General features: G+C 45.4%; 1 protein-coding gene across 1 annotated transcript in view; it reads right to left on the reverse strand.

The window, feature by feature from the left end:
• The window catches only part of coq6 (coenzyme Q6 monooxygenase), a 28,163-nt gene extending 12,093 nt beyond the window's left edge, over positions 1-16,070 (reverse strand). Inside the window, 8 exon segments of the mRNA XM_052019215.1 lie at positions 301-321; positions 3,155-3,158; positions 3,882-4,008; positions 6,278-6,336; positions 9,519-9,587; positions 9,590-9,623; positions 14,765-14,773; positions 15,827-16,070. Of these exon segments, the coding sequence (XP_051875175.1) occupies positions 301-321; positions 3,155-3,158; positions 3,882-4,008; positions 6,278-6,336; positions 9,519-9,587; positions 9,590-9,623; positions 14,765-14,773; positions 15,827-16,039 (536 nt within the window). The 5' untranslated portion in view covers positions 16,040-16,070.
• Between the last annotated feature and the right edge of the window lie 3,286 nt (positions 16,071-19,356).

Consider the following 19,356-nt stretch of genomic DNA (forward strand, 5'->3'; position numbering starts at 1 on the left):
CTGTGACATTCACCCAGTCCCTCCCCGACTTCTAACCCCAGGGTTCTATGAGGTTTGTCCCAAGGCAAGTAACACTTGTTGACTTGTTGCAGTAAGAAAACCATCAGGGTTCCTAGATTGAGTTTCCAAACTCATATCCTTGCCATCTATCAGACTGCCCATTTGTACCTTTGCAGTATCACCCAGCCTCAGCTCATCTGCTCTCAAGACATTCATCCACATTGATATTACCTCTAGACCTGAACCAGTCTAACATTCTCACAACCAGACTCCCAGCTTGCACACACCAAAAGTGTCAACTTATAGAATTGAACCCGGTCACTGCGCTGTAAAGTGTAGCAGTCAGCGTAACGCTTGCCAGTGCCAGCGACCTGGGTTCAATTCTGGCTGCTGTACGTTCTCCCCTGTCTGCGCGTTTCCTCCAGGTGCTCCAGTTTCTACCCACATTTCAAAGACGTATGGGTTAGAAAGTTGTGGGCATGCTATGTTGGCACTGGAAGCGTGGCAACACTTGCAGGACTGCCCCCAGAACACTATGCAAAAAGATGCATTTCACTGTGTGTTTCGATGTACATGTGACTAATAAGATATCTGATCTGACCTGACATCATTCTTATCCCAACTTGCTGCATAGGATTCACACATCACCACCATGTATACAGACCAATACCGGCTCCTGGAACAGCAACACCTTAAATTCTTACCCTCCTTTCGAACATTTACACGACCTTGCCCTCTAACTCTCTGAAGCCTCCTCCAACTCTATCACAATGAAGACCTCAGTCTGACGAAGGGTCTTCAGCTTGAAATGTTAATTCTTTCCAGAAATGCTGCCCGACCTGCTGAGCGTTTCCAGCATTTTCCATTTTATTTACGATCTCAGAATTAATTCTGGGTGTTTTTTCATCCCTGAATTTATTGCTCCAACACTGGTATCCATGCCTCCAAAGCTTAAGCTCCAAGTTCTAGAATTCCCTCCCCAAACCCTCCACCTTATCCTCTGCGTCTCTGTAATCAGATTCAGGTCATCTATCCCAAAATATCCTTATGGTGCTTAGTGTCAAATTTTGTTTGCTAACTCTCCAGTGAATTGCCTTGGGATGTCTTACTATGTTAAAGGGCATTAACACCAGTTAAGATATCTTTATTAGTCACATGTCCATCGAAACACAGTGAAATGCAAGTTTTTGCATAGTGCTCTAGGGGCAGCCCACAAGTGTCGCCACGCTTCTGGCGCCAAAATAGCATGCCCGCAACTTCCTAACCTGTACATCTTTGGAATGTGGGAGGAAACCGGAGCACCCAGAGGAAACCCACGCAGACAAGGGGAGACGTACAAATTCCTTACAGACAGAGGCCGGAACTGAACCCGAGTCGCTGGCGCTGTAAAGCATTACGCTAACTACGCCACCGTGCCTGCCCGTTGTGATTTTTGCTTAAGATGCACAGCTAAAGGTCTTCCATACCACCAAAACCTCAGGTAATAATTTACTCAGAGAAAGATTTCCAGCTTTCACAGCAGCCTTCCTCCAAGGTGCAAAGTAGCCAACCTAGGGCCAATTTGAGTAAATTATTTTCCAACATGGACTATGATAAATACAAATTGGTCTGAAACCACACCTGACTCACAAGACCTCCGAGAGCTGAAAACTTATTACCCAAGCCAGAGCTGAATTAAAGCCATTTGATCCTTGGAGTTTTAACCTTTTCCTGAATGAACATTTTCCATGCAAGCTCTATAATCAAAAGGGTAGAACAGCATGTTCCTAAGGCAAAGGGATCACGGGATCATCCCAAATTCAACTAACAATCTGAGCTACCTGACCTAACCAATTAGCCACAGGATTCCCACATGCACTCAGTGTTCCAAAGGCTAAAACAACATTAAAGAAAACCAAAAGACAAAAAGAAAACCAAAGATCCTAGCTCCCATTTAGAAGGGACTCTTCCAGCAGGTGTCCTTGTGTGGAAAGGTTTGGGCTCAATTATGATGGTTGCCTACTCCTGACTGAACAACCAAGCGCAGTCACTATTCAAGAATAATACTTGCCTTAACATAATGCCCTGCGTACAGGAGGATGGCCCAAAGCCCATGAAATATTTGTATTTCAGAAATCTAGCAATAAATTTGCATACAGCACAAACTGTAACGGGATAATGCCCTAATTCATTTTAATGATACGAGTCAGAGTACTACAGCACAGAAACAGGCCCTTTGGCCCATCCAGTCCATGTCGACCTGATCTTCTGCCTAGTCCCATCTACCTGCACCCAGCCTATATCCCTCCAAAACCCTCCCATCCATGTACCCTTCCAAACTTCTCTTCAATGTTACAATTGAACCTGCATCCACCACTTCCACTGGCAGCTCGTTCCACACTCGCACCACCCTCTGAGTGAAGAAGTTCCCCCTCAGATTCCCCTTATATATTTCACCTTTCAACCTAAACCTATGTCCTCTAGTTCTAGTCTCACCCAACCTTAAGGAAAAGAGCCTGCATGCATTCACCCTATCTATACCCCTCATAATTTTGTATACCTCTATACGATCTCCTCTCGTTCTCCTGCGATCTGGGGAATAAAGTCCTAACCTATTTTAACCTTTCCCTATAATTCAGGTTCTCAAGTCCCAGCAACATCCTTGTAAATTTTCTCTGCACTCTTCAAGCTTATTGATAATTTTCCCGTAGGTAAGTGACCAGAACTGCACACAATACTCCAAATTCGGCCTCAACAACACCTTGTACAACTTAACATAACATCCCAACTCCTGTACTCAATGGCCTGATTTATGAAGGCCAAAGTGCCAAAAGCCCTCTATGACCCTATCTACCTGTGACACCACTTTCAAGGAACTGTGGATCTGTATTCCCAGGTCCCTTTGTTCTACCACACACCTCAGAGCCCTACTATTCACTGTGCAAGTCCTACCTGGGTTTGTCCTCTAAGTGCAACACCTCACACTTGTCTGCATTAATTCCATCTGCCATTTTTCAGCCCATTTTCCTAGCTGGTCAAGATCATGCTGCAAGCTTTGATAGACTTCCTCGCTGTCCACTATGCCCCCAATCTTGGTGTCACCCCCAAATTTGCTGATCCAGTTTACCACATTATCAGCTAAATTATTAGTGATAAACAGTAACAGACCAAGCACTGATCTCTGCAGCACACCACTAGTCACAGACCTCCAGTCAGAGAGACAACCAGCTACTACCACTCTCTGGCTTCTCCTACTAAGCCAATGTTGAATTCAACTGGCTACTTCATCCTGAATGCCAAGCGACTTAACTTCTGGAGCAGTCTCCCATGTGGGACTTTGTCAAAGGCCTTGCTAAATGTAGACAACGTCCACCACCTTTCCCTCATCAACCTTCTTGGTAACCTCCTATAAAATTGGTTAGAAACCACTACCATGCATAAAGCCATGATGACTATCTATAATCAGGCTCTGTCTATCCAAACACACATCCTGTCCCTTAGAATACCTTCCAATAATTTACCCACAACTGACATCAGGCTCACCAGCCTATAATTTCCTGGCTTATTCTTAGTGCCTTTCTTGAACGAATGTTGGTTCTGAGATAAATACTCGGTCAGGACATCAAGAACAAACACCTCTGCTCTTCTTCAAAAGAATGCCACGGAATGTCTTCCGTCCCACCACCCACCCCCCCCCCCTTCCCCCGAGAAGGAAGATGGGCCTCAATTTAATGTCTCATCCAAAAGGTGACGTGCAGGAGGGCACATGTAACATAGGGAAGCATTCGTCAGGATCTTTGGAAACCAAGTTTATGGAAACGCCAAGTGGACACTCAGGTCAAGGCACCGAAACTACCCCTTCACCCGGCTGTGAACATCCTAGTTTTAAGCTTAGCACCTACCTGCAGTAGCTGCCAGCTGCTTTGATAAAGCTGTCAATATCACATCGTTCTCAACAATAAAGCCCATGTCCTCCACCAGGTCAGCTTTATCAAAGGTGATCATTGCATCCGAGCACTCGTCCCAAACCTGAGGAAAGAAAAACAAAACTTCAACATCACTGCTCACATTGTTACAGGTAACAATGAAGCAAGAAGCACACAAGCTGAACATTCAAGGAAGGTACCAGGAACATTCAATCTGTATAAACTGTGTAAAACTATTTAGACCACAGCTACAGCACTGAATAACTCCAGTCACCACAGTAAAAGGATGTTATGGTGCTCAAGTGGATTCAAAGGAGGCCAGAAAATTTTTGATAAAAAAAATTGAAATAGTTTTCACTGGAACAGAGGGGGTCCAGGAGGGATTCACTAGTGTATAAAATTATGAGAGGTCTAGACAGATAGGATAAGGACACATTGATCTTTGCAGAGTTCAATAATCAAGGAACATAGAATTAAGGTTATTGGAAGGAGAATCAGAAGAGTTTATAACTATTTTGTCCCTATTTAGAGGATAATGGGGTCTAGAACTCAGACCTGGATCAACTCTTTTCCTTGCATGCTTTCCCTTAGTCAAAAAGGGCAGCAGGGATAAGCAAGGGAAACTTAAAGCCAGTGAGCCTTGTGTCAGTAGTAGTGAATTTATTGGTAAACATCCTAAGAGACAGGATTTAGGTTCAGCTGTTTTATCTGGTTCCTGGTCAAGGAATGCAGAGGCCAACTGCAGTACCTGAACCCCAGTCCCAGCAAGTCACATCAGATTTTGATTCCCTACAGCCAAAGAAAGTAATATCTCACTGATAAAACCCCTTCAGGATGTCCCAAAGCACACTGCAGCCAGCACATTGAAATGTAGTCTTGTTGCAGGTAGAAATGGTCACCATTTACACAAAACAAGCTTTGGCATAAGGACTGGATAACCTGTTTTAGTGATGTTGATTAGGGGATAAAGATTCTTTAAATTACTGCCATGGAATCCTTTGGAACGGGAGAAGGTAGGCATGGCCTTGGTCTTCCTGAAAGATAGCACCTCCAACTGTGCAGCATTCCCCTCCATGGACTGTCTACACTTTCCGCTGCCTCGGAAAGCAGCCAACATAATCAAAGACCCCACCCACCCCAGGACATTCTCTTCTCCCCCCCCCTCCCATTTGGGCAGAAGATACAAAGCCTGAAAGCACGTACCACAGGCTCAAGGACAGCTTCTATCCCACTGTTATAAGACTACTGAATGGTCCCCTAGTATAAGATGGACTCTTGACCTCACATTCTACCTCTTTGTGGCCTTGCACTTATTGTCTGCCTGCACTTTCTCTGTAACTGCAACACTTTATTCTGTATTCTGTTACTTGCTTTTCCCTTGTACTACCTTTATGCACTGATGTGATGAAATGACCTGTATGGACGGCATGCAAAACAAAGTATTTTTTGCTGTACCTCAGTACATGTGACAATAATAAAATAATTCAATTCCACTCCACGAGTATTGTAACATCAGCACAGATGCTTGAATTCTGTGGCTGAAGTCTCTGGAATGGGACTTGAACCACCCAGCTTTCTGACTGAAGAGATGAATACCCTACTAACTGAGCCACAGCTGACATGTGAATGCTTGGTTTATTTACTCACCAAACTGTGAAATGAACTATACAAAGAAAAACACATTAGCAATCTCCTTCCTTCACCTTAGGTTACTGACCTCGGCTGCATTATTTATGCTAGCCTCACCAGCAAATTGTGCAAGAGACTTTTTCACAGAAACCCAATTCCATCCCCAAAGGCCAGAGGGGTCTTTGGCCAATATTAAACAGGAACCCTGATTTTCAGATCAGATACAAGAGAACAAAGGCCAATTGTAGCACTGCAGATGTCCCCTCAGGTGAGAAGACTGTTCCCTCCAGAGAAGCAACTGAATCACAGGGTGTACAGTTCAGTCTCCCAATGGCCAAATTAGCTATAACTCACCACTCGATGAAATTTAACCTTAAAAAGCACAAATAAAATGACAGAACAAAAGAAAAAAAATCCATGAAAGCAGAATGAAATTCACTTTAAGTCATTCATGGGAATGTTGGCAAAACAAACACATTGCCCATCCACAAGTGAATTTCAACTGAGAGACTTGCTTGGCCATTTCAGGATGCAGTTAGACTCAACCAGAGTGTTATGGTACAGAAGTCTCACAGAGGCCAGATGCACTAAGAAAGGGAAACTTCCTTCCCTGAAGAACATTGTGACCAGGACAGATTTTTAAGACAATCCAAGCGGTTTCACAATCACAATGGGGATTTGAACTTGTCACTGGATCAACAGTCCAGTTACTAATCAGGTAACACAACCATTGTGCTATCTACCTGCATCCTCTTGAATGGCTTGTATCTCATGTTGCAAATATGATCCCAAGCTCCAAAACCTACAGAGAAGTGAAAGTGATTGAAATGTTAAGCCGAAACAATCAAAGAGGCTAATTTTGTAATAATTGCAGTTAAGCAGTACATAAGAGCATTTGTACTATTGGGAAGTAAAACACTTTGGTTAAATTTAAAGAATGAACCAAAACACACATAGAAACCTATTCTCTTATTCCCTTGCCTTCAATTAACACACCAAAAAGTCTTTAAAAATTCTTGTCCTTGTTCTCACATCCCTGCATGTCTCATACCTCTCCTCATCTCTGTGTAACCTCAGAACTACAACACTTGGCCCAAACCCCGGGCACCCTCACATCACTGAATGACAATCTTACTGCCCACCACTCAGTGTGGAGTGAACAACTGAGGCAGCGTGCAGAGGCTGCTTGTCTTGGGCATGCTGGGGCAAATGGTGCTGAGAAGTAGAAACTCAGGGCTGCACCATGGATGGCAAGGTGAGTGCGGGCCATTGCTGGGGAATAGCAGACCCTGCCCCACTTGTCGACAAGACCCCTGGGTTCTACCACCTCTCCCATCACTCCCTGTTGGATGTTATGGAAGCTGCTGTCTCCGTCTTTGTTTGGCTGCACGGCTCTCCTCTGCCCAGAGATGTCTCCATGGTAACAAACTCAGTGGCAAACAGCACAGTGGGCAGTGGTTTGCACCAAGTTTCCTGCCACAGCAGCATAAAGCCTGAAGGTGTTCAGGTACCTGTGAATTGTTTAGACTGCAGGACCAGGAGAGCTCTGGAGGACAGCACTAAGCATGCAACAGTGTAATGGGGCCTAGAGTGTCAGACAAACACAGTACAGCCTCTGGATCCACATAGCCAAGTCTCCATGGATCCCATGCCTCATGACTTTCTGGATAAGCCTACCATGTAGAACCTTGTCAAAGGCTTCACTAAAGTCCACATACACCACATTCACCATTCTGCCTTCATTTATTTGTTTTGTCACCTCCTCAAAAAATTCAACTAGGCTCGTGAGGCACGACCTGCCCCTCACAAAGCCATGCTGACTATCCCCAATAAGACTAGGTTTCTCCAAATGCTTGTACATCCTGTCCCTAAGAATCCTCTCCAATAGATTGCCCACCACTGACGTAAGACTCACTGGTCTATAATTCCCAGGATTATCCCTATTACCTTTCTTGAACAAGGGAACAATATTTGCCATCCTCCAATCCTCTGGTACCACTCCTGTGGCCAGGGAGGATGCAAGTATCATAGTCAATGCCCCAGCAATCTCTTCCTTCACCTCCCGTAGTAACCTGGGGTATATTCCCATCCGGTCCTGGGGACTTATCTATCCTAATGTTTTTCAGAAGCTCCAACACTACCTCAACACGCTCCAGCACATTAGCCTGTTCTACACTGGCCTCACATTTGTCAAAGTCTCTCTCCCTGGTCAACACTGAAGCAAATTATTCATTAAGGACCTCCCCTACCTCCTCCAGGCACATTTCCCCTTTATCCCTGATCGGTCCTACCTTCACTCTAGTCATCCTCCTGTTCCTCACGTACATGAAGAATGCCTGGAGTTTTTCCTTAATTCTACTTGTCAAGGCCTTCTCATGTCCCCTTCTAGCTCTCCTAAGTCCCTCCTTAAGATCCTTCCTGGCTACCTTATAATTCTCAAGAGTCCTGCCTGATTTTTGCTTCCTAAAGCTTAAGTATGCTTGCTTCTTCATCTTGACTAAATGTTTCACCTCTCTTGTCAACTATAGTTCCTTTACCCTGCCGTCCTTTCCCTGTCTCAGTGGGACAAACTTATCCAGAACCCCATGCGAGTGTTCCCTAAACAGCCTCCACATTTCTTCTGTGCATTTCCCTGAAAAACATCTGTTCCCAATGTACGCTCCCAAAATCCTGCCTAATACCATTGTAATTAGCCCTCCCCCAATTAAAAACTTTCCCACATCGTCTGCTCCTATCCCTGTCCATGGCTATGCAAAAGGTCTTATCTAGGTAGCTTTTAAACATTGCTAATGTGCCCGCCTCAACCACTATTTCTGGCAGCTCATTCCAATATGCACCTCCCTTTGTGTGAAGAAGTTGCCCCTGATGTCCCTTTTAAATCTCTCACCTCTAATCTTAAACCTCTGCCCTCTTGTTTTCAGCACCCTCTCCCTGGGAAGAAGACCATGCGTTTTCACCCTGTCTATGCCCCTCATGATCTTATACACCTCTATCAGGTCACCCCTCAACCTCAAACGTTCCAGGGAATGAAGTCCTTGTCTACACAACCTCTCCTTGTAACTCAGGCCCCCACGTCCAGGCAACATCCTGGTAAATCTTTTCTGCGCTCTTTCTAGTTTAATTACATTTTCCCTATAACAGTGACCAAAACAATACTTTAAGTGAGGCCTCACCAACGTCTTCTATAACTGCAACATAACTTCCCAACTCCTATACTCAATGCCCTGACTGATGAAGGCTAGTGTGCCAAACCCCTTCTTCACAACCCTGAGATGCCGCTTTCAGCAAACTATGCACTTGCACTCCCAGGTCCCTCTGTTCCATAACACTCCCCAGGGCCCTACCATTCACTGTACAAGTACTACCCTGGTTTGATCTCATATATCTGGATTGAAAGACATTTGCCAATCTTCAGCCCACATACCTAGCTGAAGATCCCCCTGTAATTTTTCATAACCTTCTACACCACCAGCTATTTTAGTATCATCCACAAACTTACTCACCACGCCTTGTACATTTACATCCAAATTGTTGATATAAATTACAAAGGTCATAGCACCAACCCGTGGCACACCCACTAGATACAGGCCTCCAGTCTGAGAAATAACCCTCGACCATCACCCTCTGCTTCCTAGTACCTGAATCCAATCAGCTATTGCCCCTGGATCCCATGTGATCTAAAATGCCAGACCAGCCTGCCATGAGGGACCTGGTCAAAGGCCTTGTTAAAGTTCATATAGACAACATTCACTGCCCTACCCTCATCTATCCTCTTGGTTACCTCCTTGAAGAACTCCAAGAGATTTGTCAGACACAGTTAGATCAATAACCTTTTATCAGATTGTTCCTTTAAACATCAACTGTTTCTCTACAGATACTGTCAGACCTGTTGAGCATTACCAGCACATTGTTTTTATTTCAGATTTTCAGTCAGCAGTATTTTTGCTTTTAGAATAAATGTAGAACGAAGTAACCGGAACTTACGGTCTAAGAAAGCCGCAGAGCCTGGAGTAAGGGCACTCACTCGGTTACTGTGTAGTTCTGGCAACTTTCCATCTGTTTTTTATTCCCAGCCTCCAGTAGAAGGATCTTTTCCCAGACAGGTTTGATCATAAGCTTCAGAGGGATAAAAGGCATGAATTTCACTTCATTTGACCATAAGAACTGTCAGTGTGTAAAGATGTACTCAAAATGCAATTACTTTAAAAAAAAAGTAACAAATGTTTTACATTCCATCACTGTCAGCAGCCAGAAGGATTCCAGCTGTTTAACAGCCGTGTACAGTGTCAGACACCCAGCTCTCCCTCCAAAGCACGAGGGCCATTCAGGGCTTGGACAATGTTGAGGGCACCTCAGCTCTTTGCTGGAGTGATCTGGCACCCAACACCTGTAAGCCCCTGCTGAAGGGAGGGACCACCAGGCTCAGGACAGCTTCCATCCTGCTGTAATAAGACTATTGAACAGTTCCCTAGTACGATAAGATGGACTCTTGACCTCACAATCTACCTCATTATGGCCTTGCACCTCAGTGTCCGCCTGCACTGCACTCTCTGTAGCTGTGACCCTTTACTCTGCATTCTGTATTGTTTTTGTACTGTACTACCTCAATGCACTGTGGATTGAATTTATCTGAGCAAGTTTTTCCACTGTACCTTGGTACAAGTGACAATAATAAACAATTCCAATTATATTCCTCAACAGCTCCCAAAATAGATCATTCAACCAGTAGACTGTGGGGAAACTTTTGAAGATATTAATCGGGATGAGGAATAAATATTTAAAAGAATGGGCTAATAACTGATGGTTTTATGTATTGGGGCAGGGGTTGGGGTGGGGAAACAAAGCTTGAGACTAGAATTAGAGAACTGCTTATAGTTTTTAGTATGTGTGTCCAAGAAAGGGTTTTTTTTTGGAATCAGTGCAATACAGACTCATTAGATTGATTCCTGGGATAATTTATTCCCCCCAAAAAGGCAGTTTGAAGGAGACTAGCTTATATTCACTGGAGTTTAGGAAAGTGAAAGATTAAAGGATAAAAGCTTCTGAGATGTACTGACAGGAAAGAGGGGACATTTCCTCTAGACAGTCTAGAACTCAATGGGATGGTCTCAGGATAAGTTCATCAGCATTTAGGACAGAGACGAGGAGATTTTTTTTATTTAAATAGAGTCATGATTCTTTGGAATCATCTGCCTCAGAGGACTGCGCATGCTCAGTTGCTGAATATTTCAATGCCAACATAAAGTTATTTGAACACAAGTTTTGAAGTTACAGGAACACTGCTGATCTTATTAAATATCAGAGTGGGCTCACAGAGACCATCATAACTTTTATTTCTTTCTCACGTTCCTATAAATCAGCATAACTCTATTAAATGAAATAATTCAAACAACTTGGTCAAAAATTATTTGATAAATAATGTTAATTCTATATTCCACCCCAGACATTCTCTCTTCTTCCCCCCCCCCCCCCCCCCCCCCACCAAATCAGGCAGAAGGTACAAAGCTTGAAAGCACATACCACCAGGCTCAGGACAGCTTCTATCCTGCTGTTCTGACTATTGAACGGTCCTCTGGTACAAGATGGACTCTTGACCTCACAATCTACATCATAGCTTTGCACCTTGTCTGCCTGCACTTTTTCTGTAACTGTAACACTTTATTCTGCATTCTGTTATTGCTTTTCCCTTGTACTACTATGATGTACTGATGTGATGAAATGATCTGAATGGATGGCACGCAAAACAAAGTCTTTCACTGCACCTCGGTACATGTGACAATAATAAGCTTATTTACCAATTTAGATACATGAGCATTCACAAAGTAAATACGACATAGACTTGTTCACCCAATTAAAACATGTGGGATTAAAGCAATGGAGTGCCAGAGATACAGCACGGAAGCAAAGACCAGCCCACCAAGTCTGTGCTGAACATCAAGCAATGGTGACAGTATGGATACAAAATTGGTAAGAGATAAAGCAAAGCTATGGAAAAAGGATATTTTTCCAAAGTAAAGAGGGAAATGTACAGTGGTATGACCAAAAGGATTGATATTTTAATAAATACTGATGCACTGGACTTGGACATACAAGAGACTGTTTAAAATTTGCCCAGGGTAACGTAACAGAGGTGGAAACTAACAGACTTTAGGATGAAAGAATGCCAAAGACAGTAAAAGCATGGCAGATGAAATTTAGTAGAGTGCAAAGTTACATTTCAATAGCAAGGGAGAGAGAAACAATAAAAAAAAGTACTGTTTTTAAAAGGAACAAATAATACACATGTAGCAGCAGGAGCAAGGCCACAGTGCAGTTTGTACCTGCTCTGTCAGTGGCTGATCTTTAACTTTTCTCACCCACTTTTCTGTACTAACCTCGTATCCCCCAGTTTCCTTAATATACAAAAATAATGGAATAGATCTCCCTATAATATCTTATATCTCCCTATAACATCCCTATAAGATCTTGTGCTGATCAGCTGGCAGAAGTATTTGCGGACATATTCAACCTCTCCCTGCTTCAATCTCAAGTTCCCTCCTGTTTTAAGACCACTATCATCCTGATACCAAAGAAAAGCAAGGTAACATGCCTCAATGACTACCAATCAGTGGTTCTGACATCCACCATCATGAAGTGCTTTGAGAGGTTGGTCATGGCACGCATCAACTCCAGCCTACCAGACAACCTGGACCCATTGCAATTCACCTATCGGCGAAACAGGTCTACAGCAGATGCCATCTCCCTAGCCCTACACTCAGCTCTGGAGCATCTGGACAGTAAAGACACATACGTTAGACTATTGTTTATTGACTACAGTTCTACCTTCAATACAATAATTCCAAGCAAGCTGATCACCAAACTCCGAGACCTAGGACTCAACACCTCCCTCTGTAACTGGATCCTTTAATTTCTAACAAACAGACCACAATCAGTGAGGATAGGCAGCAATATCTCCGGCACAATTATTCTCAACACTGGTGCCCCACAAGGCTGTGTCCTCAGCCCTCTACTCTACTCCCTATACACTCATGACTGTGGCCAGATTCTGCTCTAACTCCATCTAAAAGTTTGCAGATGATACCACCGTTGTAGGCCATACCTCAAACAGCAATGAGTCAGAGTACAGGAAGGAGATAGAGAGCTTAGTGAAATGGCGTCATGACAACCACCTTTCCCTAAATGTCAACAAAACTAAAGAGCTGGTCATTGACTTCAGGAAAGGGGGCGGTGTACATGCACCTGTCTTCATCAATGGTGCTGAGGTCGAGAGGGTTGAGAGTTTCAAGTTCCTGGGAGTGAACATCACCAACAGCCTGTCCTGGTCAAATCACATAGATGCCACGGCCAAGAAAGCTCACCAGCACCTCTACTTCCTCAGGAGGCTAAAGAAATTTGGTTTGTCCCCTTTGACTCTCACCAACTTTTACCGATGCACCATAGAAAGCATCCTATCTGGATGTATCACGGCTTGGCAACTGCTCTGCCCAAGACCGCAAGAAGCTGCAGAGTGTTGTGGACACAGCCCAGCGTATCACGGACACCAGCCTCCCCTCCTTGGACTCTGTCTTTACCTCTCGTTGTCTTGGTGTAGCAGCCAGCATAATCAAAGACCCCACCCACCTGGGACATTCTTTCTTCTTCCATCGGGTAGAAGATACAGGAGCCTGAGGGCACGAACCACCAGACTTAAGGATAGCTTCTACCCCACTGTGATAAGACTATTGAATAGTCTTATCAAATGAGATGGACTCTGACCTCACAATCTACCTTGTTGTGACCTTGCACCTTATTGCACTGCACTTTCTCTGTAGCTGTGACACTTTACTCTGTACTGTTATTGTTTTTACCTGTACTACATCAATGCACTCTGTACTAACTCAATGTAACTGCACTGTGTAATGAATTGACCAGTACAAATCGGCTTGTAAGACAAGTTTTTCACTGTACCTCGGTACAAGTGACAATAATAAACCAATACCAATAACGTTTCAGACTATAGTCTACTGATAAAAAACTATCGATCCCATTCAAACTCATAACCTGGAATGAATTATCAGCAGGGAATTAATTTATACAAATTACAAAAAACCCCAAGTGGATGTAATGCATAGAATAAATAGTAAAAACATACAGTGAGCCTACACATATCTGGTAGGTGATTAGACTCACATGGGAGGATGATATGAATGCATGTCAAAAAGGTCAAGAGGAGCAGCAACAATGATTACTAGGTTAAATAACCCAAGCTGCTCAGGCGGGCTTAAGGACTTTAATCTGTTTACATCAGAGCAACATATACACAGATTTAAAGTAGATTTGCATTTCTAATATGCACATGGACAGAGGCAGTCCCAAATCACTTTGGAGTCAATGCAGCACTTTTAAAATATAGTCAAAAACATGGCTATCAATTTGTATAAGGCAGGCTCCCAAAAAAAAAAGCAACGTATGTTGTGCTGTTGACAACATAATCAGTATTATGATTGTGGTAATACTCCAGATTAACAGGATTGTCAGTAACATACTTGAGGAACTGATCAGGTTTCTGACTTGCGCAAAGAATGCATCAGGCTTCACAGACAATACTCGGCTCACACAATATCCTCATTTTCCAGAATGTAATTTTTTTTTTAAAAATGTACTTTGAGTCATTCCAAGTTTGCAAAAGAGTACTATATAAAATTCAAGTCTTTTGGAACATTCACAGTGGACATGAGGGTTCAACTTGGAGGGGTGGAGTGCAGAACTTAATCATGATGCATCAGCAATCAAGGTGTGCAGCAGGCTGGGTCAATCCAAATAATTTATTATTTTATTGGATAATAGTAGTGAAAACTGCAGGATGCTTCTGCATTTAAAATACTAAGAAAACAAATGTAAATCTGCCAGAAATATCTGTAGTAGGAAGCAAAGATTAACAGAGCTCTAAACCCAGTGTTTCATGTGAATCCCCTTGCCACACCCCCACCCCATTTCAGCAAGCAACCAACACACCAATTCCTCAATGCCCCTTTCCTCCACCCCACCAGCAAGCTATTACCAACTGTTCACAAAACCACTCCATCCTACACCCCCACCAGACATAAACCCTCTCACACACCCTCACCATCACACACAAACCCTCTCACACACCACTCCCTCCTACACCCACCACCAGATACAAACCCTCTTATACATAAATACCACTCTCCTACACCCCTATCATAAACCCTCTCACACATACATACCACCCTCCTACCCTGACACAAACCCCCCCCCACACACACCGCTCCCTCCTCCACCCACCACCACAGACACAAACCCCCCCCACACACACACCGCTCCCTCCTCCACCCACCACCACAGACACAAACCCCCCCCACCCACACACCACTCCCTCCTCCACCCACCACCACAGACACAAACCCCCCCACACACACACCGCTCCCTCCTCCACCCACCACCACAGACACAAACCCCCCCCACACACACCGCTCCCTCCTCCACCCACCACCACAGACACAAACCCCCCCCACACACACCGCTCCCTCCTCCACCCACCACCACAGACACAAACCCCCCCAACACACACCGCTCCCTCCTCCACCCACCACCACAGACACAAACCCCCCCCACACACACACCACTCCCTCCTCCACCCACCACCACAGACACAAACCCCCCCCACACACACACACCGCTCCCTCCTCCACCCACCACCACAGACACAAAGCCCCCCCCCCACACACACACACCGCTTCCTCCTCCACCCACCACCACAGACACAAACCCCCCCCACACACACACACCGCTCCCTCCTCCACCCACCACCACAGACACAAAGCCCCCCCCCCACACACACACACCGCTCCCTCCTCCACCCACCACCACAGACACAAAGCCCCCCCCCCCCACACACACACACCGCTTCCTCCTCCACCCACCACCACAGACACAAACCGACGGCTCCAGCCAACCTGCCCTTCCGCGGAAACAAGCCGGACAACCCCCTCGCAGCCCTCAGTCAGGCTGTGGGAAACCACCTAGGCCCAGGCCCACACCCACCCAGAGCCCAGGCCCACGCCCAGACCCGCACCCACCCAGAGCCCAGGCCCAGACCCACCCAGAGCCCAGACCCGCACCCACCCAGAGCCCAGGCCCAGACCCACCCAGAGCCCAGACCCGCACCCACCCAGAGCCCAGGCCCAGACCCACACCCACCCAGAGCCCAGACCCGCACCCACCCAGAGCCCAGGCCCAGACCCACCCAGAGCCCAGACCCGCACCCACCCAGAGCCCAGGCCCAGACCCACCCAGAGCCCAGGCCCAGACCCACCCAGAGCGCAGGCCATGGCCGTGCCGACCATCCCGCCGCCGGAGATCACCACATCGTACAGATCTGGAGGCCCGGACTCCTGCTGCCCGCTGGCGGACGAGCATTCCCTACAGCCTCGGCTCCCCAGCAGCTGGGCCCAGCCCCGAGCACGGAGGCCGCACAGAAACCCCGCTCCCCGCCTCACCAACATCGCCGCTAACCGGCCATGGAGGCGTCACCTTCCTCACACCGGGGCGGGGCAACACACAACATCCGGTGTGGGGAGCGCTCAGCCAATCGCGACAAAGCGCGGCCCCACTCACTTCCGGTCCAGCAGAGCATTATTTGTGAATGGGATTGTAAGGTCTGATGTGGAGCAAGGTCATTGCCACAGGGACACATACACCCAGGGGATCAATGCCATGGAAAGTAGCTTCTTGCAGCAGCAGCAGCACAGTAGATTACAAACATACGTTAACAAAAATAAACGTAAATTGTACATAACTTTTTCTGTAAGATATCTTTATTAGTCACATGTACATCAAAACACACAGTGAAATGCACCTTTTGTGTAGAGTGTTCTGGGGGCAGCCCACAAGTGTCACCATGTTTCCGGCGCCAACATACCATGCCCACAACTTCCTAACCCGTACGTCTTTGGAAAGTGGGAGGAAACCAGAGCACCCGGAGGAAACCCATGCAGACACAGCGAGAACGTACAAACTCCTTACAGACGGCGGCCAGAATTGAACCTGGGTCACTGGCGCTGTAGTGCAAGTTGAGAGAGAGAATAAGAAATATAGTCCAAGGTAGTGTTAGGGTTGTTCAGGCTGATTCAAGAACCTGATGGCAGTGGGGAAGAAGCTGTTGTTGAACCCTGAGGTGTGGGTCTTCAGGCTTCTGTACCTTCTGCTGGATGGCAGCATTGAGAAGAGGGCATGGCCTGGATGGTGGGCATCCCTGATGATGGATGTCGCCTTCCTCACATCGCCTCTTGTAGGTGTTCTGGATGGTGGGTAGGGCTGTACCCGTGATGGAACTGGCTGAGTCCACCACTCTCTGTTGTTCCTGTGCATTGGAGTTTCCATATCAGGCCATGATACAACCAGCTAGAATGCTTTCCACTGTATGTCCGCAAGTTTTAACACTACCATGTATAGAACCAGCAAACTAAATATCTTGACCAAATGGCACTAAGAAGGGAAAGAGATTTGAACTGTGTTTATTCCTTTGTATACATATTTTTATTATGAATATAGTTTATTTCTGAAATAAAATGTTTAATTGCAAGATTTAACCTCACTAAGTTCAAAAATAGTAACACCATATCCACTTGAAACTTTATAAGGTGCAAAATAGTCCTCAAATAAATGCCCATTAAATCTGTGCAATCTGGAAGAGTTCAACTTTATAAAGCAATTGGGAATGTATTGAAAGGAACTAATCTGCAGGGTCATGGGGTAAAGCTGGTTGTGGGTCTAAACTGGACAGTTTTTTTTCAAAAAGCCAGCAAATGCATGATAGGCCAAATGGCTTCTTTGTCCCAAAGGAATAAATTCCATGATTCTAATATGTTTTACATACAATGATTTTATTGCTTGATTGCCAGGTCTTGCTATGTCAATTACACACTGAAGAGTAGGTGCATTCATGCGTTTTTGAAAAAAACATACAACATGTAAAATTAGACTTAGAGAAATTGAGGGAGATATTGCTGAGTTCCATCAACACTCTGGTCAAACCATGCATGAACACACACACCAAACAGGTACGGGAGGGAGGGAGGGAGGGGGAGGGAGGGAGGGAGAGGGAGGGAGGGAGGGGGAGAGAGGGAGGGGGAGAGAGGGAGGGGGAGAGAGGGAGGGGGAGAGAGCGTGCGCGCCATGGAATGATGTACACAGGTACATAAAATGTGTACTTAACATCACATTCACCTCTAAATTGTAATGTTGTCTATTCAGTTCCTTATTGAACATATGGTGTAAACAGTGGAGAACCAAGGCAGTGTTATACTCAAGAGGGGCTGTCATATGCAATATCACATTTAGGCACCTACACAATTGAAAGGATCCCATGACACTATCTCAAACAATAGGACATTTCTCTCTGTTATTCTGCCTAATATTCATGTCTCAACTCACCTCCAAAGTAAATCATCTTTGATTATCTCTTTGCTATTCACAAAAGCACTGCAGCCTCACAGCACTGGGGACTTAGATTCAATCCTGATCTTGGGTGCTGTCCATGTGGATATTGTATATTTTCTCCGCGACCATGTGGGTTTTCTCTGGATGCCCCGATTTTCTCCCACATCCCAAAAGCTGGTAGCTTAATTGCAACTGTAAATTACCCTCTAGTATAGAGTGGCAAAAAGAAAGGGGAGCTGATGGGTCTGTGAGGGAGAATAAGTTACAAGGCTACAGGGAAAAAAGAAGATAGGGAACAGAGCTGATGGAATTGCTGTACTGGGAGCTGACAAGAACAAGATGGGCCTCCTGTGTCATAACAAGTAAGCAAGTAACTACTTGTAATTCTGACCACACTTTAAGAGAACTGGATTGACTATGTTTTTATTTACTTGTTCATTAATTAGGATCTGGGCATCGCCAGAAGGCCAGTATTTTTTGCCCATCACTTGAGAAGATGATGATGAGCCGCATTGTTGAACCACTACAGGCATTTTCCTGAAAGTGCTCCCGCAATGCTGTTAAGGAGGGAGTTTCCAGAATATAGACCTGGCATTGATGAAGGACCTGTGATTTATTTCCAAATTAGTATGGTATGCAACCTGAAGATGACGGTTCCCATGGACCAGCTGCCCTCATTCTTCTTGATGATACAGTTATGGGTTTCGGAGGTGCTGTTGGAATGGCCATGGCAAGTAACTGCAGTGCATTCTGTAGATGGTATACACTGCAGCAAACGTGTGCTGGAATTAGAGAGACAGAATGTTTCACGTGTCCGATAAGATGACTATCAAACAAGCTGCTTTGTCCAGGATGAATTTGAACTCGTTGGGAGTTGTTGGAGCTGCAGTCATCCAGGTAAGTGGAGACTGTTCCATCACACTGCTGACCTGTGCCATGGGGATGGTGCAAAGTCTTCGGTGTGCCGGAAGGTGAGTCACAAGAAACTGCAGAGAGTTGTGAACACAGCCCAGCACATCACGGACACCAGCCTCCCCTCCTTGGTGTAGCAGCCAGCATAATCAAAGACCCCACCCACCCGGGTCATTCTCTCTTCTCTCCTCTTCCATCGGGTAGAAGATACAGGAGCCTGAGGGCACGTACCACCAGACTTAAGAACAGCTTCTACCCCACTGTGATAAGACTATTGAACGGTTCCCTTACACGATGAGATGCACTATGACCTCACGATCTACCTTGTTGTGACCTTGCACGTTATTGCACTGCACTTTCTCTGTTGCTGTGACACTTTACTCTGTACTGTTATTGTTTTTACCTGTACTACATCAATGCACTCTGTACTAACTCAATGTAACTGCACTGTGTAATGAATTGACCTGTA

This window comes from Pristis pectinata, chromosome 1 (assembly GCF_009764475.1).
Source record: "Pristis pectinata isolate sPriPec2 chromosome 1, sPriPec2.1.pri, whole genome shotgun sequence".
NCBI lineage: Eukaryota > Metazoa > Chordata > Chondrichthyes > Rhinopristiformes > Pristidae > Pristis > Pristis pectinata.